This window comes from Salmo salar, chromosome ssa28, assembly GCF_905237065.1.
Source record: "Salmo salar chromosome ssa28, Ssal_v3.1, whole genome shotgun sequence".
NCBI lineage: Eukaryota > Metazoa > Chordata > Actinopteri > Salmoniformes > Salmonidae > Salmo > Salmo salar.
Genome location: NC_059469.1, coordinates 8,727,838 through 8,755,813, shown reverse-complemented (window position 1 = coordinate 8,755,813; position 27,976 = coordinate 8,727,838). Strand labels below are relative to the sequence as shown.

General features: G+C 44.7%; 3 protein-coding genes across 3 annotated transcripts in view; 1 reads left to right on the top strand and 2 right to left on the bottom strand.

Moving 5' to 3' along the window:
• Window positions 1–26,699, top strand: part of LOC106589430 (neurotrypsin) — a 31,105-nt gene extending 4,406 nt beyond the window's left edge. The window contains exons 2-14 of the mRNA XM_014179414.2: window positions 8,318–8,360; window positions 17,977–18,219; window positions 21,018–21,156; window positions 21,288–21,460; window positions 21,564–21,711; window positions 21,852–22,030; window positions 22,136–22,277; window positions 22,511–22,734; window positions 22,854–22,995; window positions 24,795–25,082; window positions 25,170–25,292; window positions 25,495–25,766; window positions 25,948–26,699. Of these exons, the coding sequence (XP_014034889.1) occupies window positions 8,318–8,360; window positions 17,977–18,219; window positions 21,018–21,156; window positions 21,288–21,460; window positions 21,564–21,711; window positions 21,852–22,030; window positions 22,136–22,277; window positions 22,511–22,734; window positions 22,854–22,995; window positions 24,795–25,082; window positions 25,170–25,292; window positions 25,495–25,766; window positions 25,948–26,579 (2,748 nt within the window). The 3' untranslated portion in view covers window positions 26,580–26,699. The remainder of the gene's footprint in view (window positions 1–8,317; window positions 8,361–17,976; window positions 18,220–21,017; window positions 21,157–21,287; window positions 21,461–21,563; window positions 21,712–21,851; window positions 22,031–22,135; window positions 22,278–22,510; window positions 22,735–22,853; window positions 22,996–24,794; window positions 25,083–25,169; window positions 25,293–25,494; window positions 25,767–25,947) is intronic.
• On the bottom strand, window positions 9,307–12,376 carry LOC106589433 (E3 ubiquitin-protein ligase TRIM39). Its single transcript, XM_014179417.2, has 2 exons — window positions 11,972–12,376; window positions 9,307–11,345 (listed from the first exon to the last, which is right to left on the bottom strand). The coding sequence occupies exon 2, from the start codon at window positions 11,341–11,343 to the stop codon at window positions 9,691–9,693; it is 1,653 nt and encodes a 550-aa protein (XP_014034892.1). The 5' UTR covers window positions 11,344–11,345; window positions 11,972–12,376; the 3' UTR covers window positions 9,307–9,690.
• LOC106589432 (E3 ubiquitin-protein ligase TRIM39) lies at window positions 12,594–14,819 on the bottom strand. Its single transcript, XM_014179415.2, has 2 exons — window positions 14,667–14,819; window positions 12,594–14,471 (listed from the first exon to the last, which is right to left on the bottom strand). Exon 2 carries the CDS (start codon window positions 14,467–14,469, stop codon window positions 12,829–12,831), a length of 1,641 nt encoding a protein of 546 aa, XP_014034890.1. The 5' UTR covers window positions 14,470–14,471; window positions 14,667–14,819; the 3' UTR covers window positions 12,594–12,828.
• Window positions 26,700–27,976: the final 1,277 nt, after the last annotated feature.

Here is a 27,976-nt window from a genome sequence, read left to right as displayed (position 1 = left end):
TGTATGTTCTATATTTTCTTTTTCTATGTGTTTATCTGGTTTTTTTCTATTTCTATGTTGGGGTTTTGGAACGACCTCCAATTAGAGGCAGCTGGTTGTCATTGCCTCTAATTGGAGGCCATATTTAAGTGGGTTAATTTTCTCTTGTGTTTGTGGGTGGTTGTTTCCGTGTATAGTGTGAGCACCTTACAGGACTGTTTTTTGTCGTTTGTTTTGTGTAAGTGTATTTTTTGGTTTTTCCTTCTAATAAAAAGAAGATGTTCACTCTACCTGCTGTAGTTTGGTCCGCTCCCTACAACGACGCTTATGACAGGGACCCTATATAGACAGGTGTGTGCCTTTTTAAATAATGTCCAATCAATTGAATTTACCACAGGTGGACTCCAATCAAGTTGTAGAAACAGCTCAAGGATTATCAATGAAAACAGGATGTACCAGAGCCCAATTTCAAGTCTCATAGCACAGGGTCTGAATACTTACATCTTTATGTTTGGAGGAGAAAGGGGAACGCTTGCAAGCCGAAGAACACCATCCCAACCGTGAAGCACAGGGGTGGCAGCATAATGTTGTGGGGGTGCTTTGCTGCAAGAGGGACTGGGGCACTTCACAAAATAGGTGGCATCATGAGGGAGGACAATCATGTGGATATATTGAAGCAACATCTCAAGAGATCAGTCAGGAAGTTAAAGCTTGGTCGCAAATGGGTCTTCCAAATGGACAATGACGCCAAGCATACTTCCAAAGTTGTGTCAAAATGGCTTAAGGACAACAGAGTCAAGATATTGGAGTGGCCATCACAAAGCCCTGACCTCAATCCTATAGAAAATATGTAGGCAGAACTGAAAAGGTGTGTGCGAGCAAGGAGGCCTACAAACCTTACTCAGTTACAACAGCTCTGTTAGGAGGAATGGGCCAAAATCCATCCAATTTATTGTGGGAAGCTTGGGGAAGGCTACCTGAAATGTTTGACCCAAGTTAAACAATTTAAAGGCAATACTAATTGAGTGAATGTAAACTTCTGACCCACTGGGAATGTGATGAAAGAAATAAATGCTGAAATAAATCATTCTTTCTACTATTATTTTGACATTTCAGATTCTTCAAATAGTGGTGATCCTAACTGACCTAAGACATGGAATATTTACTAAGATTAAATGTCAGGAATTGTGAAAAACTGAGTTTAAATGTATTTGGCTAAGGTGTATGTTAACTTCCGACTTCAACTGTATATAAATAAGGTATTTCAGTGTATTTTTGTTGTTGTTTTTTCCCAAAAAATAATGACCTTGTCCATATGTGTTATTGTGTGTAGATTGATGAGGGGAAAAATCATTTAATCCATTTTAGAATAAGGCTGTAATGTAACAAAATGTAGAAAAAAGTCAAGGGGTCTGAATTCTTTCGGAATGTACCGTAATTTCCGGACTATTAAGCGCACCTGAATATAAGCCGCACCCACTGAATTAAAAACAAATTATTATTTTGAACATAAATAAGCCGCACATGTCTATAAGCCGCAGGTGCCTACCGGTACATTGAAACAAATGAACTTTACACAGGCTTTAACGAAACACGGCTTGTAACAAAAATAAATAGGCTTTAACGAAACACGGCTTGTAACAAAAATAAATAGGCTTTAACGAAACACGGCTTGTAACAAAAAAGCAGTAAGCTTTAGTTGTCTTTTTGCACTGAGCTGCTGTTTCCAACATCTTATCATCGACTCATTAAGACCAAGCTCCCGTGCAGCAGCTCTATTTCCTTTTCCAACAACCAGATCAATCGCCTTCAACTTGAAAGCTGCATCATATGCATTTCTCCGTGTCTTTGCCATGATGAGGGTGACAAAATGACTACCGTAATCAGAATGATGGGAAGTTTGAGAGCGCTCGATTTAATCTAAACAGTAAACAAAAAAGTTGTTTGACCGTAACCCGTTCGGCAATTTCATTGGTCTAATGAAAGCTTCATGCCGCCAAAAAACTGAGCACGTCACAGAATGTGTTTTTTTGGAGAAAACAAATTGAAATTGGAAAAATCCATATATTAGCCGCGTCATTGTTTAAGTCGCGACGTTCAAAGCCTGGGAAAAAAGTTGTGGCTTATAGTCCGGAATTTACGGTACTGTATATTTAGTTCATTTATCAGCTGCTCTCATCACACCGTAGTACCATTACACTTCTGATACCAATGCAGGGTGAAAGGGGGCCACAAAACTGTGAACCGCTATCAAAAAATGGTATAGAATTTTTTTTTCTTTTTGATAATACAAATTACAGTTCTCGAAAGTTTCTTATTACAAAATAGTGTAGTTCATCCCAGTGTTATACAAATTACAAAATACTCAGAAGTAATTTAAATATAAATGTAAAATGCATGTAACAGAAATACTGCCCATATCTGGCAGCAGCGGCCTGTCTGCCAGGGTCTAGGACTTTTGCACTGAAATAATCACTTCAGGCCCCATGTGATCACTATCATAACTCTGTTCTGGATGCTGAATTAACTGTGTTCATTCAGAAACTGCACCGGAAAGGAATTCCCATCCCTTATTCGAGGTTTTGGACAGCTGCAGCCCTGACATTTTCCCTAACATCAATAGACTACTAAGGGCCATCATTGCCCTTCTTATGACTTCATGTAGTGTTGAGAGACTCTTCTCCACTACAAACCAGATCAAAACATCCATCAGATCTTGCATGCTGACTGCACATCTCAACAATCTAGCACTGTTGTACTTTGAAAGGGAACACAGTGACTCTTTGGACTACGATGAAATAATCTCAATTTTTAACACCAAGCCTACACACTACAACATGTGTGTTCCTCAAGGGAAGTGTGATGGTTCTATGTGGAACCATACTGATCATAAGAACCCTTTGAGCCCTTCAATGGTTCTTTGCTGTTCAAAAAAAGGTTCTTTCCTCTTATAATGATAGTTAACTACACTGGACTTTCTACAAACTGGAAACAACATATCCTGAGGCCGCATTTGTTTTAGCTGGGGACTTTAATGAAGCAAATTTGAGGAAAACGCTACCAAAGTTCTATCAACACATTGCCTGTAGTCCTCGCGCTTCACAAACTCTTGAATATTATTACTCTCCAATCCGGGATTGCTACAAGGCCCTCCCCCGCCCTCCCTTTGGCAAATCAGATCAGGACTCCATTCTGCTCCTCCCTTCCTATAGGCAGAAACTCAAACAGGAAGTACCCGTGCTAAAGTCTATTTAACGCTGGACTGACCAATCGGAATCCTTGCTTTTGTTTTGATTACACGGAATGGGATAAGTTCCGGGTTGCCTCCGAGAATAACATTGATGTATACACTGACACAGTGACTGAGTTCATCAGGAAGTGTATAGGGGATGTTGTTCCCACTATGACTATTAAAACCTACCCAAACCAAAAAACGTGGATAGATGGCAGCATTTAACCACGGCAAGGTGTCTGGGAATATGGTTGAATACAAACACTGCAGTTATGCCCTCCGTAAGGCAATCAAACAGGCAAAAATTGTCAGTACAGAGACAAAGTGGAGGCACAATTCAACGGCCCAGACATGAGACGTATGTGCCAGGGACTCCAGACAATCACGGATTACAAAGGGAAAACTAGCTACGTCGCGGACACCGCTGCCTTGCTCCCGGACAAGCTAAATACCTTCTTCGCCCGCTTTGAAGATAACACAGTGGCCCGCTCCCGAGGACTGTGGGCTCTCGTTCTCCGTGGCCGATGTGAGTAAGACATTTAAGCTTGTTAATTAACCCTCGCAAGGATACCAGCCCAGACGACATCCCTAGCCGCGTCCTCAGAGCATGCGCAGACCAGCTGGCTGGAGTGTTTACTGACATATTCAATCTCTCCCTATCCCAGTCTGCTGTACCAAAGAAAGCAAAGGTAACTTCTGTCATCATGAAGTGCTTTGAGAGGCTAGTTAAAGATCATATCACCTCCACTTTACCTGACACTGTAGACCCATTACAATTTGCATACCGCCCCAATAGAGCCACAGAATATGCAATCGCGATCACACTGCACACTGCCCTATGCCATCTGGACGAGAGGAATACCTATGTACGAATGCTGTTCATTGACTTCGCTCAGCCTTCAACACCATAGTACCCTCCAATCTCATCATTAAGTTTGGGGCCCTGGGTCTGAACCCCGCCCTGTGCAACTGGGTTCTGGACTTCCTGACGGGCCGCCCCAAGGTGCTGAAGGTAGGAAACAACACCTCTACTATGCTGATCCTCAACACAGGGGCCCCACAAGGGTGTGTGCTCGGACCCATCCTGTACTCCCTGTTCACCCATGACTGCATGGCCACGCACCTTTCCAACTCAATCATCAAGTTTGCAGACAACACAACAGTAGTAGGCCTGATTACCAACAATGACGAGATAGCCTACAGGGAGGAGGTGAGGTCCCTGGCGTAGTGGTGCCAGGAAAATAATCTCAACGTCAGCAAAATGAAAGAGCTGATCGTGGACTTCAGGAGACAGCAGAGGGAGCACGCCCCCATCCACATCAACGGGACCGCAGTGGAGAAGGTGAAAAGCTTAAAGTTCCTTGGCATACACATCATGTAAAATCTGAAATTGTCCACCCACACAGATAGTGTTGTAAAGAAGGTGCAAAAATGCCTCTTCAACCTCAGGAAGCTTAAGAAATTCGGCTTGGCCCCTAAGATCCTCACAAACTCTTACAGATGCACCATTGAGAGCATCCTGTTGGGCTGTATCACCGCCTGGTTTGGCAACTGCACTGCCCGCAACAGCAGGGTTCTCCAGAGGGTGGTGCGGTCTGCCCAACACATCACCGGGGGCACACTGCCTGCCCTACAGGACACCTACAGCACCCGATGTCACAGGAAGGCCAAAAAGATAATCAAGGGCATCAACCACCCGTGCCACGGCATGTTCCCCCTACTATCATCCAGAAGGCAAGGTCAGGTGCATCAAGGTGCATCAAAGCTGGGGCCGAGAGACTGAAAAACAGCTTCTATCTCAAGGCCATCAGACTGTTAAATAGCAATCACTAGCCGGCCTCCACCCAGTACCCTGCCCTGAACTTAGTCACTGTCACTAGCCGGCTACCACCCGGTTACTCAACCCTGCACCTTAAAGGCTGCTGCCCTATGTACATAGACATGGAATCACTCGTCACTTTAAAAATGTTAACATACTGTTTTACTAATTTCATATGTATATAATGTATTCTACTGTATTCTAGTTAATGCCACTCCGACATTGCTCATCCTAATATTTATATATTTCTTAATTCCATTCTTTTACTTTTAGATTGTATGAATTGTTGTGAATTGTTAGATACTACTGCACTGTTGGAGCTAGGAACACAAGCATTTAGCTACACCCACAACAACATCTGCTAAGTAAGTGTATGCAACCAATAAAATTGGGTTTGATTTGATTAAAATGTAGGGGTGGTGGCTAATTAGAATTTTTGGGGGCATGGTTTGTAGTCTGCTCTTTTTGTGCAACTGTGAGTACCATCCCAGTTGATCTAACCTGCTGTGTTATGATATTACATGTTATATATGACAATGGCTGGTGATGGTGCCTTGTGACAGACTCATGTATGGCCTCATGACAATTGAGAACAGTTCATTAAGTCAGTAGTTCTTAGTTCTCTCCTTGGGGACCCTTAGTGATGGGGAAATGAAGCTTCCTGAAACATTGAGGTTTTCCAGCCAATTGTGTCGAAAATAGGTTAATTACGCGAAGCTTTGAGCGACACAATGTACACTAGTGGCACATGCTGGTGTTATAGATGATGTCCCACACCCCGTAGCACACGTGTGCAGTGTAGCCTTTTTGTCTTCTACCAAACCAATACCAAACCAATCAGGTGGTTGTTTGACAAAACGAAGCTTCGGACGTCATTGATCACGTGCTTCTGATAAAGTGATACAGGTATCGGCACACTGCTTTGAAGTAGCAATTTCGACACATGCCTCGGAGCTCCGGCATCAAACATGACATCACTAGGGACCCCCACCCATTCCAGAGCAACTTGTTAATAAACACAATTATAAAATCTATGGAATTTTAACAATATAATATGGCTATTAAACCAGAACAACAGAACCAGTATGGTTTTACAAAAACCTATGATATTGAGAAAGGTTCTTTATAGAACCATTCTCCATACAGGTTCTATTAAGAACCATAGAAAACGGTTCTATATTGCCCCAAAAAGGGTTGTAACCATAGCGGAACCCTTTTTTGGGGTCTATATAGAACCTTTTTTTAATGGTTCTTTATAGAACCTTAGGAAAGGGTTCTTTATAGCACCATTCAGGTTTCATTTAGAACCTTATGAGCATGGTTCTTTATAGAACCAAAAAAAACGGTTCCATATACTGTATCACCAAAAAGGGTTCTGCTATGGTTAGAAGCCAATTAACCCTTTTTTGGGATTTGGGACTAGAATTAATCATTTGTTTTTAGTGTGTATGCGTCTATGCCTTGAGCTTTAAAACATGAAAAACACAAGAAAGATAAGCCTGAATACTGTTTATTTATGATTTAGCCTAGTGTTTTCATGCCCAACTTGGTAGTCCAGGCCTATATGTGTTTGATTCAAAGTGAGCTACAATGGAAGTCGAGGTGAAGAGGGTGAAACATTTATAGATGTTATCTGAGTCCTCTTTTATTCAGTATCTGCAGAAACAGGGGCCTCCCGAGTCTCGCAGCAGTCTAAGGCACTGCATCACAGTGCTTGAGGTGTCACTACAGACCCGGGTTCGATCGTGACCGGGTGTCCTATAGGGTGGCGCACAATTGGCCCAGCGTCGTCCGGTTTAGAGGAGGGTTTGGCCGGGGGGGGGCTTTACTTGGCTCATCAAGCTCTAGCGATTTCTTGTGGCGGGCCGGGCGCATGCAGGCTGATTTCGGTCGTCAGTTGAACGGTGTTTCCTCCGACACATTGGTGCGGCTGGCTTCCGGGTTAAGCTGCAGGTATTAAAAAAAATGTGGTTTGGCGGGTAATGTTTCGAAGGACGCATGACTCGACCTTCGCCTCTCCCGAGCCCGTTGGGGAGCGATGAGACAAGATCGTAATTGGATTGCAATTGGATATCACAAAATTGGGGAGAAAAATAACCCCTTTTCTCCCCAATTTTGTGATATCCAATTGCAATCCATATATATATATACACTGCTCAAAAAATAAAGGGAACACTTAAACAACACAATGTAACTCCAAGTCAATCACACTTCTGTGAAATCAAACTGTCTACTTAGGAAGCAACACTGATTGACAATACATTTCACATGCTGTTGTGCAAATGGAATAGACAACAGGTGGAAATTATAGGCAATTAGCAAGACACCCCCAATAAAGGAGTGGTGACCACAGACCACTTCTCAGTTCCTATGCTTCCTGGCTGATGTTTTGGTCACTTTTGAATGCTGGCGGTGCTTTCACTCTAGTGGTAGCATGAGACAGAGTCTACAACCCACACAAGTGGCTCAGGTAGTGCAGCTCATCCAGGATGGCACATCAATGCGAGCTGTGGCAAGAAGGTTTGCTGTGTCTGTCAGCGTAGTGTGTTGATAAATGGGTTGATAAATTGGATTTCCATTGAGTGATTTTGTTGTCAGCACATTCAACTATGTAAAGAAAAAAGTATTTAATAAGATTATTTCTTTCATTCAGATCTAGGATGTGTTGTTTAAGTGTTCCCTTTATTTTTTGAGCAGTATATATATAGTATCAGCAGAAACAGTCAGAGAATTTCCTCCATTTCCTTCTCTCCTCTCGACTCTGACCTGGTTTCTGTGACTCTAAGAGACTGCACTACACAGCATTCTGTCAGATATCATCTGAAACTGTCTAAAACTCGGTTCTTCAGTACCAGAGGAGGCTGGTGGAAGGAGCTATAGGAGGATGGGCTCATTGTATCAGCTGGAATGGAATAAATGGAACTTTATCAAAAAAACATCAAACATATGGAACATATGGTTCAATTTATTCCATTACAGCAATTACAATGAGGCGGTACTCCTAAAGCTCCTCACACCAGCCTCCACTGTTCAGTACCCAGGTCTCTGTGTTCTGTATGCTTGTGTGACTGTAATGTTTGTCTATGTGACTGGTAGGGATTTCACCTGCATCGTCGGCACGCCTCAAGACAAGCCCACTGAGCTAAAGCCTGTAACAGGCTTCGGGTCTTAGGCAAGGTCATGGGGGTCTATATAGAATTGATTTGTTCTGTAACAGATATGATGTGAAACATTGACAGTAGGTTGTGTTATCTGAAACTATGTCTGATGTGTTCCTCTTCTCTCAGGTGGTAGCTGATGACAGTTATTTAAACGAGGTGCAAAACACAGGTAGGCTAACAGTCACCTCTCTCCTCTTCTTCCTGTTCCCTCATCCATTTCCTTGTGTTCTATACAATGTCCCATCCCTTCTTCCCCCACACATATTCTCTCCATTCCTACTCTCACTCCTCATGTTCTTATAACCTATTTCCCCCTCCTCCTATATCCCCCATCTCTATTCGCTCTCTCTCTCTCTCTCTCTCTCTCTCTCTCTCTCTCTCTCTCTCTCACTCTCGCTGTGTGGCTGGTGGTTGTGATCTGGGTGGGGTTCTCTCTCTCTCACTAGCAAAGACCAGCCGATTCATAATTTCTGGCCTCAATCCAAGTGCTCAATATCCACAGAAGCACACACACACAAGAGCCCAAATCTCTACAGTGCTGGTGATTAATTGAGGTCTTTGAATGCTGCCACATCAAGGAAAAGAAACCCCGCCCCAACATCTGGCCAATCAGACAGCAGACTGGGGATGGGAAGGTTCTGGGTGAAATGTGCCTGAGGTTTCGTCTGAGATTAATATGATAATCTGTAAGGCCCTCCTTGGCTTTTTTAGCGTACAGTACATCAGTGTGCTTTATTATTGTGTAGCTGATGTTGTAGGTATGAGTGTGTCTCGTGTTTGTATGCACTGCCGTCATGTGTGTGAGCACAGACACATACCCACCCCCACATGGCTCAGCTCTGTACGTGTGAACCGTGTCAAATACTCATTGTGGCGGGGAAATGGATTATGGGAGCTGAGAGAATGAGTGTTCCCGTGGTGATGGTTCCCATAGCGATGGAGGAGAGTGGTTGTCGTAGCAACACAGAGTGTTGGTTGCCCTAGCAATCAGTGTGTGACTAGGACGTTTTGAGTTAATTTGGGTTTAGGTCAAATCTTTTGAGATCTGGCAGGGTCCATCAAACAAGAAGGCAACTAAAAAACGTGATTTCCTTCAAAACAGCACATATTCCCAAATCATACGTAAGTTTATTCTAAAATGTATTTCACACATGGTCTCATCACACTTGATAGAAAAAAGGAAAAATGATCAAATAACCAAAATGATCAAGTTAAAACACATCATAAACATCAGATGTAAAAGATAAGGTGAAAGTAAATTACAACTCTACTGTACTTCCAGTATGTAACAAACACTTACACACCTCATACCACTACGATTTAACACACCATTACAGGCAACAACATCATATTATATCAAAGACATTACTCCCATCGACACATTTTACAATTCCATTCATGTAAACAAACCATCATTAGGTTATACTGTCACATCTCTGACTGACAGCATTATGAATACATATGGCACTATAAGCTCTGTGACCTTATTGGATCACTATTTATTCTGTGTGATTGACAGTAGAGATGACCAATGGGGCAGTGTTTTTACCACCAGCATTACCACCCGAGTTGAAGTATGTATAGAGCTTCTCGGTGAAGTTGCAGCTAGTGAAAGAGTGGATGTGAGATCTGGCCTTTACATCATAAAAGGAGACTAGACCCTCCTCATAATCCACAAACACCCCCACTTTTTGGGGTGTCGGGGGCTTGCCGGAGTAGAAGGGCAGGTAGAAGAGGTTATCGTACATGTTTGCACAATACCAATGCTGGTGGTACCCACTCTTCAGACCCAGAGTCCAGAATCCATTCTCAGGGGTCAGTGGAAGCCAGCCCTTCCTGTTGGTGGACTTTCTAGCCACCCCTAACCTCCACCAAGTCTTCCCCTCTACCTGCACCTCATAGTAGAATCTCCCAGAGGAGAATTCATTCTTTCCCAGGATAGAGGGATTATAATCAAACCTCTCTGGGTTGTTAGGAAGTTCCTTTAGTACGCCTCCCAGTGTCACTTGTTTTCTGTCCTCAGACACGTTGAGGTATGGAAATGCTGTATCAGGGTCCAGAGTCACATCCACTGCGTACTGCTGCATCCTCTTCAGCTTGATGTCAGGCAACTTCTCTATCTCATTATGAAGTGTCTCTTCTAGTTGAGACACAACTCTCCTCACATTCTTCACATGTAGGTAGTAGTGAACACTGATCTCAGACCAGTCCTTGGTGAATGTGGGGGTGCACAGGGATGGGGAACTCTGGAGGAGGTGGAGGTGGTCCTTAGTGCGTGAGAGCTGCTTCAGCTCAGTGCGTCTTCTCTTAAGCTCGGTAATTTCTTGCTCCAGCTCGTTAATCAGACCTTTAGCCCGCCTGTCTTCGGCTTTCTGCTTCTCCTCAATCTCCACAATGAGCTCAGCCTGGCTTCTCTCAATGGAACGCACCAGAGCATTGAAGACCTCCACACTGTCTGCTCTCTCTCTCTCTGCAACTCTCTTGCTGAGCTCTACTGAGTCTTTGATCTCCCTAACCTTCTGCCAGCGGTCATGGATCATCTGCCGAATTTGTGCTATGGAGTTCCGCAGTTGAGCCTTCTTCTTTCCAAACTCTTCCTCTAAAGGGACGGTGTGGTGAGTCTTGTGGTCTGTCTCGGTGCAGAACTGACACACACACGTTTGGTCAGTCCTACAGAACAGCTCCAAGAGTCTGTCATGCTTCTTACACATCATGACTTCCAGGTTTTCCACAGGGTCTATCAGCTTGTGTCTTTTCAGGCCTGCAACTCTCTGATGAGGCTGCAAGTGAATCTCACAGTAAGAGGTCAGACACTCCAGGCAGGACTTCAGGGCTTTGAGTGTTCTCCCAGTGCAGACCTCACAGGCCACTTCTCCAGGCTCGGCAGGGGACAAATCTCTGTCTCTGTCACTCATTCTTTTGAAATGATCTGCAACATTTCTCAGTGTTGTGTTGGTCTTTAACTCTGGTCTTTTGTAGAACGTATGCTTACACAGTGGACACCGACACCGGGCAGTGGTGTTCCAATATCTGCTGATACAGGCCTTGCAGAAGTTGTGTCCACATGGAATGGAGACTGGCTCAGTCAACACATCCAGACAAATAGAGCACTGGAACTGATCTTCAGACAGGAAACTGCTGGAGGACGCCATTTCTGCAACACAAAGAGCAAGAGCAACCATATAATTATGTACTGGAAGGAGTACAATCACAATTCAGTCTCCTTTTATCCAGACAAGGAAGAGTTTAAAAAGATTATGGATTCAGAAAGAATATACTTTACACTAACCAACAGTATATAATATAATACCGATAAATGAATCAGTCAGATTTACACATTTCCATCAGATATTCCGGTTTAAAGAAGTGACCCAGTAGTGATTTATAAACTGTATACTGTAGTGGATGTTTGTCAGAACTGTTCTGTTCTCCTGTTTATAGACTGTGTTTTGTGGTTGTTAACGAAATGGTTGTCATACTCTGTTGCTGATCGATATGTAATGTTACTGTTGTGACTATCTGTTTTTGTGTCTTTTCCTGAGACATGTACAAAAAAGTGACTTCTGTGGTCAATGAAATATAATTCTAGAAAATTGTAATAAACGGATATAATAAACCATCTTCATAAAATTACTTTAATATTGTTGACAGAGATCATGGCTTTTAGCCAAGGGCGTAGCAGGTGAATACAGCTGAGAAAAACAGGAAGCACAGCAATTCTGGTAGAAATAAGCCATACCTATTCAGGTAAAACCTCCCTCCAACTCGATCAGTACTTACTTGAGTTTGCTTGTGCCTTCTATTCCTCTATGAAAGGTGGACTCTGTGCAGGCTGCAGCTGTGTTGCTATCTTCGCGAAGAGCAGGAACGTGTTTGTTACCGTGTGCAGTTTCCTGCTCTCAGTTTAACTCTGACTTCAGCAAAGTGTCATCTCTTAACTCCTCCCTGCATATCCTGCTCTTACATCAGATATAGTAGGGAAGACGTGTCATTAGCTTTAATCGTCCATAGTTATTTGCTTGAAAGTATACTGAAAAACAAAAACAGGTTCAGAAAATGCTCATTAACTCGTGGAGTACAATGGAATGGGGGATGAAGAGAAAGAAGGAGAGGGAAGTGTAATGAGATGAGCAGAAGGAAAAGACGGTGTGTACAGTAGGAGGAAATATAGCACAGTAGTTTGTTTTATACAGGCCTCTACTATCGGCTGTGATATTCCCCAGAGATGATAGGTCAGTTTTATACAGGCCTCAACTATCGGCTGTGATATTCCCCAGAGATGATAGGTCAGTTTTATACAGGCCTCTACTATCGGCTGTGATATTCCCCAGAGATGATAGGTCAGTTTTATACAGGCCTCTACTATCGGCTGTGATATTCCCCAGAGATGATAGGTCAGTTCTGGCATTTAGTGGATTTATTGAGTCTTTTAAGGTTGTCTGGCAGTAAGCCAATAAAAAAATAAAAAAACAACGATTCAGTACACCCAATATTCCAACACAGTACACCCCCATTATCTTACACAGCACATACATAACCAGCACTATAATACATTGGATTATTTACTCATCATTGCATGATAAAATTATATCTACAAACTAATTGCACATAAAATGTGCTAAATTACGACATTTTATTCAGTCTGTGTGATTGACAGGACAGATGACCAATGGGGCTGAGTTTGGACCCTCAGAATTATTACAAGGGTTGAAATACGGATAGAGTTTCTCAGTGAAGGTGTTGCCAGTGAAAGAGTAGATATGAGACCTGGCCTCCACATTATAGAAGGAGATCTGACCCCCCTCATAATCCACAAACACCCCCACCTTCTGGAGCTTCTCTCTCAGGGAAATGGGGACACGAGTATTGTCGCAGGCCTGATACTTATTTTTACCTCTCATATACACAGTCCACCGTCCACCCTCAGGGCTCTCAGTTGTAGATTCTTTTCTCATGATGGACTCTTTGGCCACTCCAAGAATCCACTCAATCTTCCCCTTTACCTGCACCTCATAGTAGAATCCCCCTGAGGAGAAGCCCTCCTTTCCTAGGACAGAGTATAAACAATCAAACCTCTTTGGGTGGTCAGTGAGAACCTGTGGTCTTTGTTCATATCTCACTTGTTTCCCGTCCTCAGACAGGATGAGACAGCGATGTGCTGTATCAGGGTCTAGAGCCACATCCACTGCACACCTCTGCATCCTCATCAGCTCAGCATCACACAACTTCTCCATCTCTTTGATAACTGTCTCCTCCAGCTGAGACAAAGTTCTCCTCATGATCCCTACACACAGTGCACTGTGAACACTGATCTCAGACCAGTCCTTGGTGTTGGTGGGGGGGCTCAGGGATAGGGAGCTTTGGAGGAGGTGGAGGTGATCCTCAGTGTGTGAGAGCTGCTTCAGCTCAGTGCGTCTCCTCTTTAGCTCAGTGATTTCCTGCTCCAGCTCTTTAATGAGCCTGTCAGCCCGCATCTCTGCTGCTTTCTGCTTCTCCTCAACCAATTCAATGACCTCAGCCTGTCTTCTCTCAATGGAGCACACCAGATTAGTGAAGATCTGCACGCTGTCCGCTATCTCTCTCTCTGTGTCTCTCTTCCTAAACTCTACTAAGTGTTTGATCTTCTGAACCTTCTGCAGTCGCTCCTGGATCATCTGCTGCACTTGTACATCCGTCTTCCCAAGCTGAGCCTTCCTCTCGCCACACTCTTCCTCTAGAGGGATGATGTGGTGAATCTTGTGGTCTGTCTGAGTGCAGAACTGACACACGCATGTCTGGTCAGTCCTACAGAACAGCTCCAGGAGTCTGTCGTGCTTCTTACACATCCTGTCTTCCAGGTTCTCCACAGGGTCGATCAGCTTGTGTCTCTTCATGCCTGCAACTCTCTGATGAGGCTGCAGGTGAATTTCACAGAAAGAGGTCAGACACTCCAGGCAGGACTTCAGGGCCTTGAGCTTCGTCCCAGTGCAGACGTCACAGGCCACTTCTCCAGACTCTGTAAGACTTTGGTTTGGGCTGATGGGAGCTTCCACTTGAACTGACCTCCTGAACTGAGCAGCCATCTCAGAAATGAAGGTATTGACGAGAAGCTCAGGTCTCGTGAAGAACTTATGCTTACACACTGGACACTGGCACAGGTCAGTGGAATCCCAGTATCTGCTGATACAGACTTTGCAGAAGTTGTGTCCACATGGAGTGGAAACTGGGTCAGTGAACATATCCAGACATACAGAGCACTGGAACTGATCTTCAGACAGGAAACTTCTAGGGGACGCCATTTCTGGAACACAACAACAGAACAAACACATCAAAAGACGTGCTAGAATGTGTCAGCATTTAGACCGGAAACATTGTACTTGTGTCTTTTTTCTCACTCTCATAGTGACCTTGGTGTCTTCAGTTGAGTTTCCACTCTCACTCATAAGGTTTTGCTATCTCCCTATTAAGCATCTTCTCCATCTCTCTCTCTACTCACCAGAGTCTGTTATTCCCTTTTATTTCTCTACGAAAGGTAGACTGTCAGCTGCAGTGTTATTTTTGTGAGTTGCAGGAGAAAGTTTGTTTCTGTGTGCAGATACCAGTTCTATATTTAACTTTCACTTCAGCAAAGTGACATCATTTAACTCCACCCCTGCTCTGCTCTTTGCAAATATTTGCCCTTAAAGGGACAGAGTTGATATTTGACATACCTGTCTAAAGTCTCTTCTGATGTTTTTCCTCACATCATTTTGCCAGATTCTCAGAAACAGAGGTTGAAAACCGGCCTGAACATGTTCAGTACTCTGTTTATAGAATGTAAAAAAAATGAAATGAAACACACCATTTAATCCTCTCTTTATTTTCACTCCAAGGTTCTCACCACCTCCTGCTTTTGCAATGCCTCCATGCTGTCTTTCTCTCCCAACACAAAAAATACTACAGTTTACTGTAGAATACTACAGTGCTTACTATAGAATGCTGTAGTAAACTGTAGTATACTATACTACACACTGTAGTATCCCTCGATCAGGTGTAGTACTTAGCATGGAATGATGTAGTATACTGTAGAATACTATAGTAAATACTACAGAAATGTCCGCAATAACACTACAGTCCGCATAAACACAATATATTATGACATTTTGATGCTAGTGATGTTACGTTTGATACCGGAGCTCCGAGGCATGCGTCGAAATCGCTAAGCAGTGTATTTCAAAGCAGTGTGCCGATGCCTGTATCACTTTATCAGAAGCACGTGATCAATGACGTCCGAAGCTTTCTTTCGTCAAAGAAACACCTGATTGGTTTGGCATTTCCCAAACTCGGTCCTCGGGACCCCAAGGGGAGCACATTTTGTTTTTTGCCCTAGAACTACACAGCTGATTCAAATGATCAAAGCTTGATGATTAGTTGATTATTCGAATCAGCTGTGTAGTTCTATGGCAAAAACCAAAATGTGCTCCCCTTGGGGTCCTGAGGACCGAGTTTGGGAAACAGTGCTCTATGGTGTGTGGGACGTCATCTAATATAATAATTTGGCTGCTATAAATTCTTGTTCGAAGCCTTGAGTGATGAAACTATTTACAACACAATTGTCTGGAAAGCCTCAATGCTTCAGGAAGCTTCATTTCCCCATCACTATTTCATACCGGAACGCCGAGGAATGTGTCAAAATCGCTAAGTAGTTTACTTCAAAGCAGTGTGTCGATGCCTGTATCATTTTATCAGACCCACGTGATCAATGACATCCAAAGCTTTTTTTCGTCGAACAACCACCTGATTGGTTTGGTAGAAGACAGAAAGGCTACCCTGCACAGGCGCTACGGTGTGTGGGATGTCATCTATAATCATTTGGCTGATCTAAATTCTTTTGACAAGCAGGTGCCACTAGTGCACACTGTGTTGATCAAAGCCTCGAGCAATGAACGTATTTCCAAACACAACTGGCTGGAAAGCCTCAATGCTTCAAGAAGCTTTGTTTCCCCATCACTAGTAAATACTACAGTACTTAATTTGCATATACCCTGCCCATTCCCCTCCCCAATAATCCCAATTTGTGCCACACATAAGTGAAAAACCTACATAACCTTAAGGTTATAGAAAAGAACAGATGTGTGAACTCTATTTAGTTCTACCTACAGGTAATGGAAAATGTGCTCTTATAGTTTTTCTCCAGTAGGTTTTTTCAAGGAGAAAGTCCCAAACTTCCATGTCAAAGATAATAAATCACTTTAGTAATTACTACAGTAATGTCCCCAAAAACACTATAGCAAATATTACAGTACACTACAGTCTACCAAAACACTACAGTAAATATTACAGTATACTACAGTTTGCAAAAACACTACAGTAAATACTACAGTATAGCATACTACAGGCCGCAAAAACAATACAGTAATTACTATAGTATATACTTCTCTTTATTACTACAGTATTTATGCTATAGTAAACTGTAGAGAAAACACTACAGTGAATACTATAGTATTCCGACCGTAGTATACACTACAATATTTTTTCATGTGGGTCCCTCTCCTTTTTTTCTCTCTTCCTCTTCCAGATTGGAACGAGGTATGATGGGTAAGGGCTACAGCCTCTGGAAAGAGAGAGAGAGAGAGAGTGTGTGTGTGTGTGTGTGTGTGTGTGTGTGTGTGTGTGTGTGTGTGTGTGTGTGTGTGTGTGTGTGTGTGTGTGTGTGTGTGTGTGTGTGTGTGTGTGTGTGTGTGTGTGCGTGCATGGCATGATTAGATGATGTTCAAGGACAGCCAAGCTGTGTGTGAGAGATAACACTGGTCCTGGCTATTGCAGCTCCTCTCTCTGTCCTAGCTATTAATCACAGGGTGTGTGTGTGTGTTAAGTGTGTGCGAGTGTTTGGGTGCGTGCATGTATGTGTGTGTGTGTGTGTTTGTGTCTGGCAGAGTGTGTGTTGCTCAGTTACTATAGAGTCTGATCCTGCTACTCAATGGAACGTCTGATACATCTCTCTCTCTCTCTCTCTCGCTCTCGCTCTCTCTCTCTCTCTCTCTCTCTCTCTCTCTATACTAATACTGCTCTAATTACTGCCTGGGAGATTATTGTTGTGGTGTGTGTGTGTGTGTGTGTGTGTGGGTTGGGGGGTGGCAGCATAATTTTTGTGTCAGCAGCAGTTTTATTTAGCCTTTGTTGTTTATGCCTCTTCTACTAATTCCCCCTCTACAGTACAGTGTACACTCCTTAGGGACCCTCAGACTACAGTGTACCCTCCTTAAGGACCCTCTGCTGTGTGTCCTCCTTCATTTTGAGTAAGAATGGGAGTGGGAGGTGAAGGGATTTTAACATGGATCAGTTGAGTAACTGTATTACAGAGGTCCCCTGCTGTGTCATCAGAGAGTGCATATTAATACGTCTTGTAACTGTCTGTAAATGAATATAGGAGAAGCAAGGCGATTTTCCATTTTGAATAAGGACTCTTCATCTCCTCCTCTCTCCTCATCTCCTCCTCTCTCCCTCTCTCTCCAGGTCCACTGCCCTGCTATGAAGGTTTTACAGCTCTACTGTAACATTGTCCCTTTTCTCACCTTCCACAACTGTCTTTCTCTATCTCTCCTCCAAGCTCCTTGCTCCTGTTCCAAGGGTTTTTCAAAGCTGGGTTACTAACATTATCCTCTCTCTCTCTCTCTCTCTCTCTCTCTCTCTCTCTCTCTCTCTCTCTCTCTCTCTCTCTCTCTCTCTCTCTCTCTCTCTCTCTCTCTCTCTCTCTCTCTCTCTCTCTCTCTCTCTCTCTCTCTCTCTCTCTCTCTCTCTCTCTCTCTCTATATATATATATACAGCCCCTCTCTCCTGTTCGGAGGGTTTTACAGAGCTGGGTTACTATAACGGCTCTGTGTCTCAGACGGACTCTGGCGCTCTCTGCCTGCGGTGGACAGAGTTTCCAGACTACGTGCTGCAGTACCCTGGCCGAGGCCTTGGGGAGCACAGCTACTGCCGTAACCCTGACAGAGAGTCCAACCCCTGGTGCTTCTTCAGACAGACCTCTGGGGCCATCGGCTGGTCCTACTGCGACTGCCACCAGGGTAGGTCGACAGCACATTTGTGAAATAGGCATATTAAATAAATGCAGTAGTTTGTGTGTATATACAGTACCAGTCCAAAATTTGGACACACCTACTCATTCCAGGGTTTTTCTTTATTTTTACTATTTTACTATTCTCTACATTGTCAAAACTATGAAATTACACATATGGAATCATGTAGTAATCAAAAAAAGTGTTAAACAAATCAAAAAATATATATATCTTTTTTTAGATTCTTCAAAGTATCCACCCTTTGCCTTGATGACAGCTTTGCATAGTTTTGATGTCTTCATTATTGTGTTCTACAATGTAGAAAATAATAAAAAATAAAGAAAAACCCTGGAATGAGTAGGTGTGTCCAAACTTATGTCTGGTACTGTGTATATATATATATACAAAACATTAAGAACACCTTCCTAATATTGAGTTGCCCCCTTTTCCCCTCAGAACAGCCTCAATTAGTCAGGGCATGGACTCTACAAGGTGTCAAAAGCGTTCCACAGGGATGCTGGCCCATATTGACTCCAATGCATCCCACAGTTGGCTGGGTGTCCTTTGGTGGACCATTCTTAATACACACGGGAAACTGTTGAGCATGAAAAACCCAGCAGCGTTGCAGTTCTTGACACACTCAAACCAGTGTGCCTGGCACCTACTACGATACCCTGTTCAAAGGGATTTAAACCTTTTGTCTTGCCCATTCACCCTCTGAATGGCACACATACACAATCCATGTCTCAATTGTCTAACCTAAATTGTTTAACCTGTCTCCTCCCCTTCATCTACATGGATTGAAGTGGATTTAATGTGATATCAATAAGGGATCATAGCATTCACCTGGGCAGTCTATGTCATGGAAAGAGCAGGGGTTCCTAATGTTTTGTACACTCAGTGCATATATATTGTGCATTCGAAAAGTATTCAGACCCCTTCACTTGTGCCACGTTTTGTTACGTTACAGCGTTATTCTAAAATGGAATAAATTACATTTTTCCTCATCAATTTACACACAATACCACATAATGACAAAACAAAAACAGGATTATGTCAAGGCACAGATCTGGGGTAGGGTACAAAAACATTTCTGCAGCAATGAAGGTCCCCAAGAACACAGTGGCCTCCATCATTCTTAAATGGAAGAAGTTTGTAACCACCAAGACTCTTCTTAGAGCTGGCCGCCCGACCAAACTGAGCAATCGGGGGAGAAGGTGTTGGTCAGGGAGATGTTACATATCTGGCATTACTCATCTCAAATGTATACACTGTATTCTATACTATTCGACGGTATCTAGGTCACTTAATGTTTACATATCTGGCATTACTCATCTCATATGTATATACTGTATTCTATACTATTCTACAGTATCTTAGTCACTTAATAATGCTCACATATTTGGCATTACTCATCTTATATGTATATACTGTTTTCTATACTATTCAACGGTATCTCAGTCACTTAATGTTTACATATCTGGCATTACTCATCTCATATGTATATACTGTATTCTACACTATTCTACTGTATCTTAGTCCACTCTGAGATCGCTCGTCCATATGTATATAGTCTTAATTCATTCCTACTTAGATGTGTGTGTATTGGGTATATGTTGTGAAATTTGTTAGTTATTACTTGTTAGATATTACTGCACTATCGGAGCTAGAAGCACAAGCATTTCGCTACACCCGCAATAACATCTGATAATCACGTGTATGTGACCAATAAAATGTGATTTGATTTGAACCAGATGGTCACTCTGACAGAGCTCCAGAGTTCCTCTGTGGAGATGGGAGAACCATCCAGAAGGACAACCATCTCTGCAGCACTCCACCAATCAGGCCTTTAGTGGCCAGATGGAAGCCACTTATCAGTAAAAGGCACGACAGCCCGCTTGGAGTTTGCCAAAAGTCACCTAAAGGACTCTCACACCATGAGAAACAAGATTCTCTGGTCTGATGAAACCAAGCTTGAACTCTTTGGCCTGGCCTGAATGCCAAGCGTCATATCTGGAGTAAACCAGGCACCGCTCGTCACCTGGCCTACACCATCTCTACGGTGAAGTATGGTGGTGGCAGCATCTTGTTTTTCAGCGGCAGGGACTGGGAGACTATTCAGGATCTAGGGAAAGATGAACGGAGCAAAGTACAGAGAGATCCTTAATGAAAACCTGCTCCAGAGAGCTCAGGACCTCAGACTGGGGCGAAGGTTCACCTTCCAACAGGACAACGACCCTAAGCACATAGCCAAGACAACGCTGGAGTGGCTTCGGGACAAGTCTCTGAATGTCCTTTAGTGGCCCAGCCTGAGTTCAAACCCGATCTCTGGAGAGACGTGAAAATAGTTGTGCAGCGACGCTCCCCATCCAACCTGACAGAGCTTGAGAGGATCTGCAGAGAAGAATGGGAGAAACTCCCTCAAGAAGAGTCACGGTTGTAATCGCTGCCAAAGGTGCTTCAACAAAGCACTGAGTAAAGGGTCTGAATTATGTACATGTGATATTTCAGTTTTTTATTTTTAATAAATTAATAAATGTTTATAAAAACATATTTTTGCTTTGTCATTATGGGGTATTGTGTGTAGATTGATGAGGGAAAAAACAATTCAATCAAATTTAGAATAAGGCTGTAATGTAACAAAATGTGAAAAAGGTGAAGGGGTTTTGAAACTTTCCGAATGCATCATATATGACAAATAGCAAATAATTTGTACATAATATTTGGATTTGATGAGATACCTGTCATGTGTCTTTCTTCCAGATTGTTGATTGGCTGATGTACCTGTCCATCTCTCCTTTTCCTAGGTGCAGCTCGGCTGGTGGGTGGGACATCGTCAGGAAGTGGACGTGTGGAGGTGTACCTGAATGGCCAGTGGGGGGCAGTGTGTGACTCTCATTGGACAGACAGAGATGCCAGTGTGATCTGCAGACAGCTGGGACTGGGGTAAGAGGGATGTGTGAGGTAGGAGTGTATATGTTTGAGCGTGCCTCCTCATCAAGATCGGCATTGTAGTATCGCAGCATTTCCATTTCATCTGTAAGATTGTTTGTGTGTGTGTGTGTGTGTGTCCTCAGTGAGATCGGCACAGCATTGCAGCACTCCGGCTCGGGCTCCGGTCTCTTCCACTATGAGCGGCTGGGTTGCCGTGGTGATGAGAGCTCCATCAGCCAATGCCGGAGCAGGACATTTGTTACCGGGGATTGTAGCCATGGAAACGAGGCAGGAGTGGTGTGTGCTCCACCAGATGGTCAGTAGAAAGTATCGGGAGCTAGAGAGAAGGAAACAAAGTGCATATTGTTACGTCTTGACCCTACTTAGCATCCATATTGGGCCATTGTTTCCTCCCCTAGGCAGTGGTCCTCCTCTACGATTGGTTGGAGGAGAGGAAGACTTTGAGGGGCGTGTTGAGGTATTCCATGGCGGTAGGTGGGGCTCTGTCTGCGATGACCAATGGGACGACAGAGATGCAGAGGTGGTCTGTCGACAGCTGGGCTTCGGGTGAGTGTGTGTGTTTACGCGCGCACAAGAGAGAGAGCGAGAGAGAGAGGAGACAGAGGGAATCTGTAGTAGCATTTACACTCAGCTCGAGGAAGAGTCATTATTGTGGTTTTGACACATTGATGTACCCATGTGTTTAGGGGTGTGGCGAAGGCCTGGTCATGGGCCCACTTCGGACAGGGCTCAGGTCCCATTCAATTGGACGCCGTAAGGTGTACCGGAAATGAACTCTTCTTGGACCAGTGTCTTCATGGAGACTGGGAACAACACAACTGTGACCATATGGAAGATGCTGGGGTGTCCTGCAGCCCCTACACAGGTACACACACACACACACACACACACACACACACACACACACACACACACACACACACTGAAAACAGATATAACATGCACACAAATGACTGTGTGTGTGTTCCAGACGGTGTGGTCCGGTTGGTAGGAGGAGACAGTCCATGGGAGGGTCGTGTGGAGGTGTTCCACTCTGGGGACTGGGGTACGGTGTGTGACGACCACTGGACTCAACAACACGCACAGGTGGTCTGTCGACAGCTCGGATACAGGTGTGTGGGTGTGTGTACTTTCCTTTGCAGACATGACCACACTTGTAAGAGACAATAGTGCCAGTGTTGAATTTCATTGTTGTTGATTCCTGTAACTAGGAAGTCTCCACTCTGTTCATGTTTTAAAGGTAGACTCAGTGATATGACATCATCATAAATGTCAGAGCTTTATGGTAATCAACAACTACCAAGTTGTACCTTTAAATTGAAGTAATTTCGTGGTCCACCTCTAGGGGACATGCTGACGTGATGGCTGACAGAACGTTTGGCGAGGGTTCTGGGCTCATCCTATTGGACGATGTTCGTTGTGAGGGGACGGAGTCGTCCCTGCTGGACTGTCGCCATGGCATATGGGGTCGTAGCGACTGTTCCCATGGAGAGGACGTGGGCGTCCGTTGCAGGGCCGGCGCTAAAGAAGTTGAGACCAATGAGGTCCCGGCTGTTGCACCTGCCACAGGTGAGCCTGACAATATGGCCGAACTTCCATCCAGCCCTTTTTTCTGGGGCTCAGTTACTACTTTGAACAAGCATGCTTTCAAAGAAATATGTGATTTGTATAATGTCTGTGTGTTGCAGGTCCCCTGGTGCGTCTGGTAGGGGGTGGTAGCCATAAGGAAGGTCGTGTGGAGGTGTATCTCCATGGAGACTGGGGAAGTATCTGTGACTCAGGCTGGAGCAACCTGAACGCCGTCGTGGTCTGCAGACAGCTGGGCCACAGGTGAGTGTGTGTGTGTCTGTGTGCTTTAGTGTGCACAGACCTACAGTTGAAGTCGGAAGTTTACATACACCTTATCCAAATACATTTAAACTCAGTTTTTCACTATTCCTGACATTTAATTCCAGTAAAAATTCCCTGTCTTAGGTCAGTTAGGATCACCACTTTATTTTAAGAATGTGAAATGTCAGAATAATAGTAGAGAGAATGATTTATTTCAGCTTTTATTTCTTTCATCACATTCCCAGTGGGTAAGAAGTTTACATACATTCAATTAGTATTTGGTAGCATTGCCTTTAAATTGTTTAACTTGGGTCAAATGTTTCGGGTAGCCTTCCACAAGCTTCCCACAATAAGTTGGGTGAATTCTGACCCATTCCTCCTGAAAGAGCTGGTGTAACTAAGTCAGGTTTGTAGGCCACCTTGCTCGCACACGCTTTTTCAGTTCTGCCCACACATTTTCTATAGGATTGAGGTCAGGGCTTTGTGATGGCCAATCCAATACTTTGACTTTGTTGTCCTTAAGCCATTTTGCCACAATTTTGGAAGTATGCTTGGGGTCATTATCCATTTGGAAGACCCATTTGCGACCAAGCTTTAACTTCCTGACTGATGTCTTGAGATGTTGCTTCGATATATCCACATAATTTTCCTGCCTCATGATTCCATCTATTTTGTGAGTGCACCAGTCCCTCCTGCAGCAAAGCACCCCCACAACATGATGCTGCCACCTCCGTGCTTCACAGTTGGGATGGTGTTCTTTGGCTTGCAAGCCTCCCCCTTTTTCCTCCAAACATAACGATGGTCATTATGGCCAAACAGTTCTATTTTTGTTTCATCAGACCAGTGGACATTTCTACAAAAAGTACAATCTTTGTCCCCATGTACAGTTGCAAACCGTTGTCTGGCTTTTTTTAAGGCGGTTTTGGAGCAGTGGCTTCTTCCTTGCTGAGTGGCCTTTCAGGTTATGTTGATATAGGACTCGTTTTACAGTGGATAAAGATATTTTTGTACCTGTTTCCTCCAGCATCTTCACAAGGTCCTTTGCTGTTGTTCTGGGATTGATTTGCACTTTTCGCACCAAAGTACATTCATCTCTAGGAGACAGAACGTGTCTCCTTCCTGAGCGGTATGATGGCTGCGTGGTCCCATGGTGTTTATACTTGCGTACTATTGTTTGTACAGATGAACGTGATACCTTCAGGCGTTTGGAAATTGCTCCCAAGGATGAACCAGACTTGTGGAGGTCTTCAATTTGTTTTCTGAGGTCTTGGCTGATTTCTTTTGATTTTCCCATGATGTCAAGCAAAGAGACCCTGAATTTGAAGGTAGGCCTTGAAATACATCCACAGGTACACCTCCAATTGACTCAAATGATGTCAATTAGCCTATCAGAAGTTTCTAAAGCCATGACATAATTTTCTGGAATTTTCCAAGCTGTTTAAAGGCACAGTCTACTTAGTGTATGTAAACTTCTGACCCACTGGAATTGTGATACAGTGAATTATAAGTGAAATAATCTGTCTATAAACAATTTTGGAAAAATGAGTTGTGTCATGCACAAAGTAGATGTCCTAACCGACTTGCCAAAACTATAGTTTGTTAACAAGAAATTTGTGGAGTGGTTGAAAAACAAGTTTTAATGACTCCAACTTAAGTGTATGTAAACTTCCGACTTCAACTGTATGTGTGTTGAAGTAATAGTGTATATTCAGTCTATCCAGCATTTTCAATGTTTCTTATCAATTATCTCTGTCTTTCATCCCCACACTCCCACCCTTTCTCCTCCCCCTCTCCCTCAGTGGTCATGCGGTAGTGGTGGGTGGGTTCGGTCGGGGAAAGGGTCCTGTCCACCTGGACCAGGTGAGGTGTAGGGGGAAAGAGGACTTCCTGGGGGAGTGTCCATCTCTGGGCCGGAGCCCTGAGGGCTGCAGACAGAGAGAGGATGCAGCGGTGAGCTGTGACCCCGCCCCCCAGGCAACAGAGGGCCAAGTCAGGCCAAGTGAGCGCACCTGTGGCGTGAGGAAGGTTGTGGAGGAAGGGAACGAGAGGAAGAGTGGAGTGGGAGGAGGTGGAGAGAATATACTCGGGTAAGAGATGCTTTACCTACGGTTCAGATGTGCAGTACGGTATATCATACATGAGAACACATATACACATCTCCCCCTCTCCTCTAGGACGTCATGGCCATGGCAGGTGTCAGTGTGGTTGGGTTCTGAGGGGAAAGATGGCCATCCTATTTGCAGCGGTACTCTGATCTCTCCCTGCTGGGCCCTCGCCTCCGCTCACTGCTTCACCAGGTGAGAGCACTACTCCTTTGTCTTTTCTCCGCTCTTTTCCTGACATTTTGTTTGCTCACTAGTTTTTGTTGCTCACGTCTTCTTTCTCTGCCTACATTTCTCCTCATCCAATTATCTGTCCCCCTTTTCAAAACACTTACTCCCCCTATCTCTCCCTTTGTCTCTCTCTCTCTCGCTCCATCCCCCTCCCTCCATCCTCTAGGTTTGGTATTGACCCGTCCCAGTACGTTGTGCGTGTGGGGGGTTCTGACCGAACTCTGACCCTGGAGAAAGTGGTGGTCCACAGGAAGTTCAGGTCAGATCAGGGCCCTGGGGGTCATGACTTGGCCCTGCTGAGGGTGCCCAGCCCCAAGGGTCACTGTTTGACTTTTGACCCCCACACCAATGCTGCCTGCCTCCCCACCCCGGACACTGCGGGTGGCAAGGCCCCCTCCTCCTGCATCGCTGCGGTTACCGCAGGTTGGGACGGCCCAGGTACGCCTCACCTTACACTCCCTCAACTCTGATCTCTCAACTACAACCTCTGAGGATATTGATTTGTGGCTTAGCATTGCCAACTTTTTTCTCTCTCCTTCCTTCCTACTGTACATCCAGTCTCCCCATTCGCTCACAATCTATTACTCTTCCTCCAACCACTCCCCTTGTCCCTTCACAGATGCTGTGCTACAGTCCTGGGTACCCCTCCTGTCGTCATGGCAGTGTAAGAAGCGTTATGGGGATGGTTACTCCTCCCATGGCACGCTATGCGCCGGCAGTCCCCCCGACACACGCCGTCTCCACAAGAACAACGGTTGCCAAGGCAACTGGGGTGGCGGGCTGGTGTGTCAGGGAGACGGGGGGCGATGGGTGTTGACCGGGATTGTCTCTGGGGGTTACGGTTGCAGCGACCCCTCAACCCCGGCACTCTACACACGGGTCGGCCGGTTCCGGCGCTGGATCGAGGAGGTCACACACATACACACACAACAGCAGGAGCAGAACACACACAGTCAGGAGCACGAGGAGCTCACACACACGGAGGAGCGGAGCATACTCCCATACGTTTATGACGAGCTGCAACACACACACTCCCAAGAGCAGAGCACACACACTAATGATCAATTCATACACACACAGCACAACAATATCCATACACACGATCACAATGGGCATAAACACACTCACGATCTGCAAAGCAACACTCACAATGAGCTCAAACACACACACAATCAGCACGCACATACACACATGCACGATAAACACTCCCAGACCCGTGAAGCTGTAACCCACACACACGCCCTGGTCTGATCGAGGACACGCCATTGGCTCACCGGCCGTGCCATGTGACTTTCCGAGGAAGAGGAGGAAAAGTGGATGATAATGGAGGAAGAGGAGGAGGACATGTTGGAAAAGTAGGAGGGGGAGAAAGAGGAAAAAGACAACAAGAGAATAGGAGAGATCCTCCTCTGCCTCCTGACCCAGACGATGTAAACCTCTAATATTCATGTCAACTCTGTCTGATTATGATCATAACATAGCTGTGGTGTGTGTGTGTGTGTGTGTTACACTAGCTGTGGGTTGTGTGTGTTCCGCTAGCTGTGGTGGGTGTGTGTGTTTTACGTTAGCTGTGGTGTATGTGTGTTACGCTAGCTGTGGTGTGTGTGTGTGTTTTACGTTAGCTGTGGTGGGTGTGTGTTACACTAGCTGTGGGGTGTGTGTGTTACGCTAGCTGTGGGGTGTGTGTGTTACACTAGCTGTGGGGTGTGTGTGTTACGCTAGCTGTGGGGTGTGTGTGTTAAACTAGCTGTGGGGTGTGTGTGTTACGCTAGCTGTGGTGTGTGTGTTTTACGTTAGCTGTGGTGGGTGTGTGTGTTACGCTAGCTGTGGGTTGTGTGTGTTATGCTAGCTGTGGGGTGTGTGTGTTACGCTAGCTGTGGTGTGTGTGTGTGTGTGTGTGTGTGTGTGTGTGTGTGTGTGTGTGTGTGTGTGTGTGTTTACGCTAGCTGTGGTGTGTGTGTGTTACGCTAGCTGTGGGGTGTGTGTGTGTGTGTGTGTGTGTGTGTGTGTGTGTGTGTTACGCTAGCTGTGGTGTGTGTGTGTTACTCTAGCTGTGGTGTGTATGTGTGTGGTGTGTGTGTGTGTGTGTGTGTGTGTGTGTGTGTGTGTGTGTGTGTGTGTGTGTGTGTGTGTGTGTGTGTTACGCTAGCTGTGGGGTGTGTGTGTTACGCTAGCTGTGGTGTGTGTGTTTTACGTTAGCTGTGGGTGTGTGTGTTACACTAGCTGTGGTGTGTGTGTGTTACGCTAGCTGTGGGGAGTGTGTGTTACGCTAGTTGTGGGGTGTGTGTGTGTGTGTGTGTGTGTGTGTGTGTGTGTGTGTGTGTGTGTGTGTGTGTGTGTGTGTGTGTGTGTTACGCTAGCTGTGGGGTGTGTGTGTTACGCTAGCTGTGGTGTGTGTGTTTTACGTTAGCTGTGGGTGTGTGTGTTACACTAGCTGTGGTGTGTGTGTGTTAAGCTAGCTGTGGGGAGTGTGTGTTACGCTAGTTGTGGGGTGTGTGTGTGTGTGTGTGTGTGTGTGTGTGTGTGTGTGTGTGTGTGTGTGTTACGTTAGCTGTGGGTTGTGTGTGTTACGTTAGCTGTGGGGTGTGTGTTTTACACTAACTGTGGTGTGTGTGTGTGTGTGTTACTCTAGCTGTGGTGTGTGTGTA

Coding starts and splice junctions, on each gene's coding strand:
- LOC106589433 (XM_014179417.2), bottom strand. CDS start 11,343: ATGGCGTCCTCCAGCAGTTTCCTGTCTGAAGATCAGTTCCAGTGCTCT.
- LOC106589432 (XM_014179415.2), bottom strand. CDS start 14,469: ATGGCGTCCCCTAGAAGTTTCCTGTCTGAAGATCAGTTCCAGTGCTCT.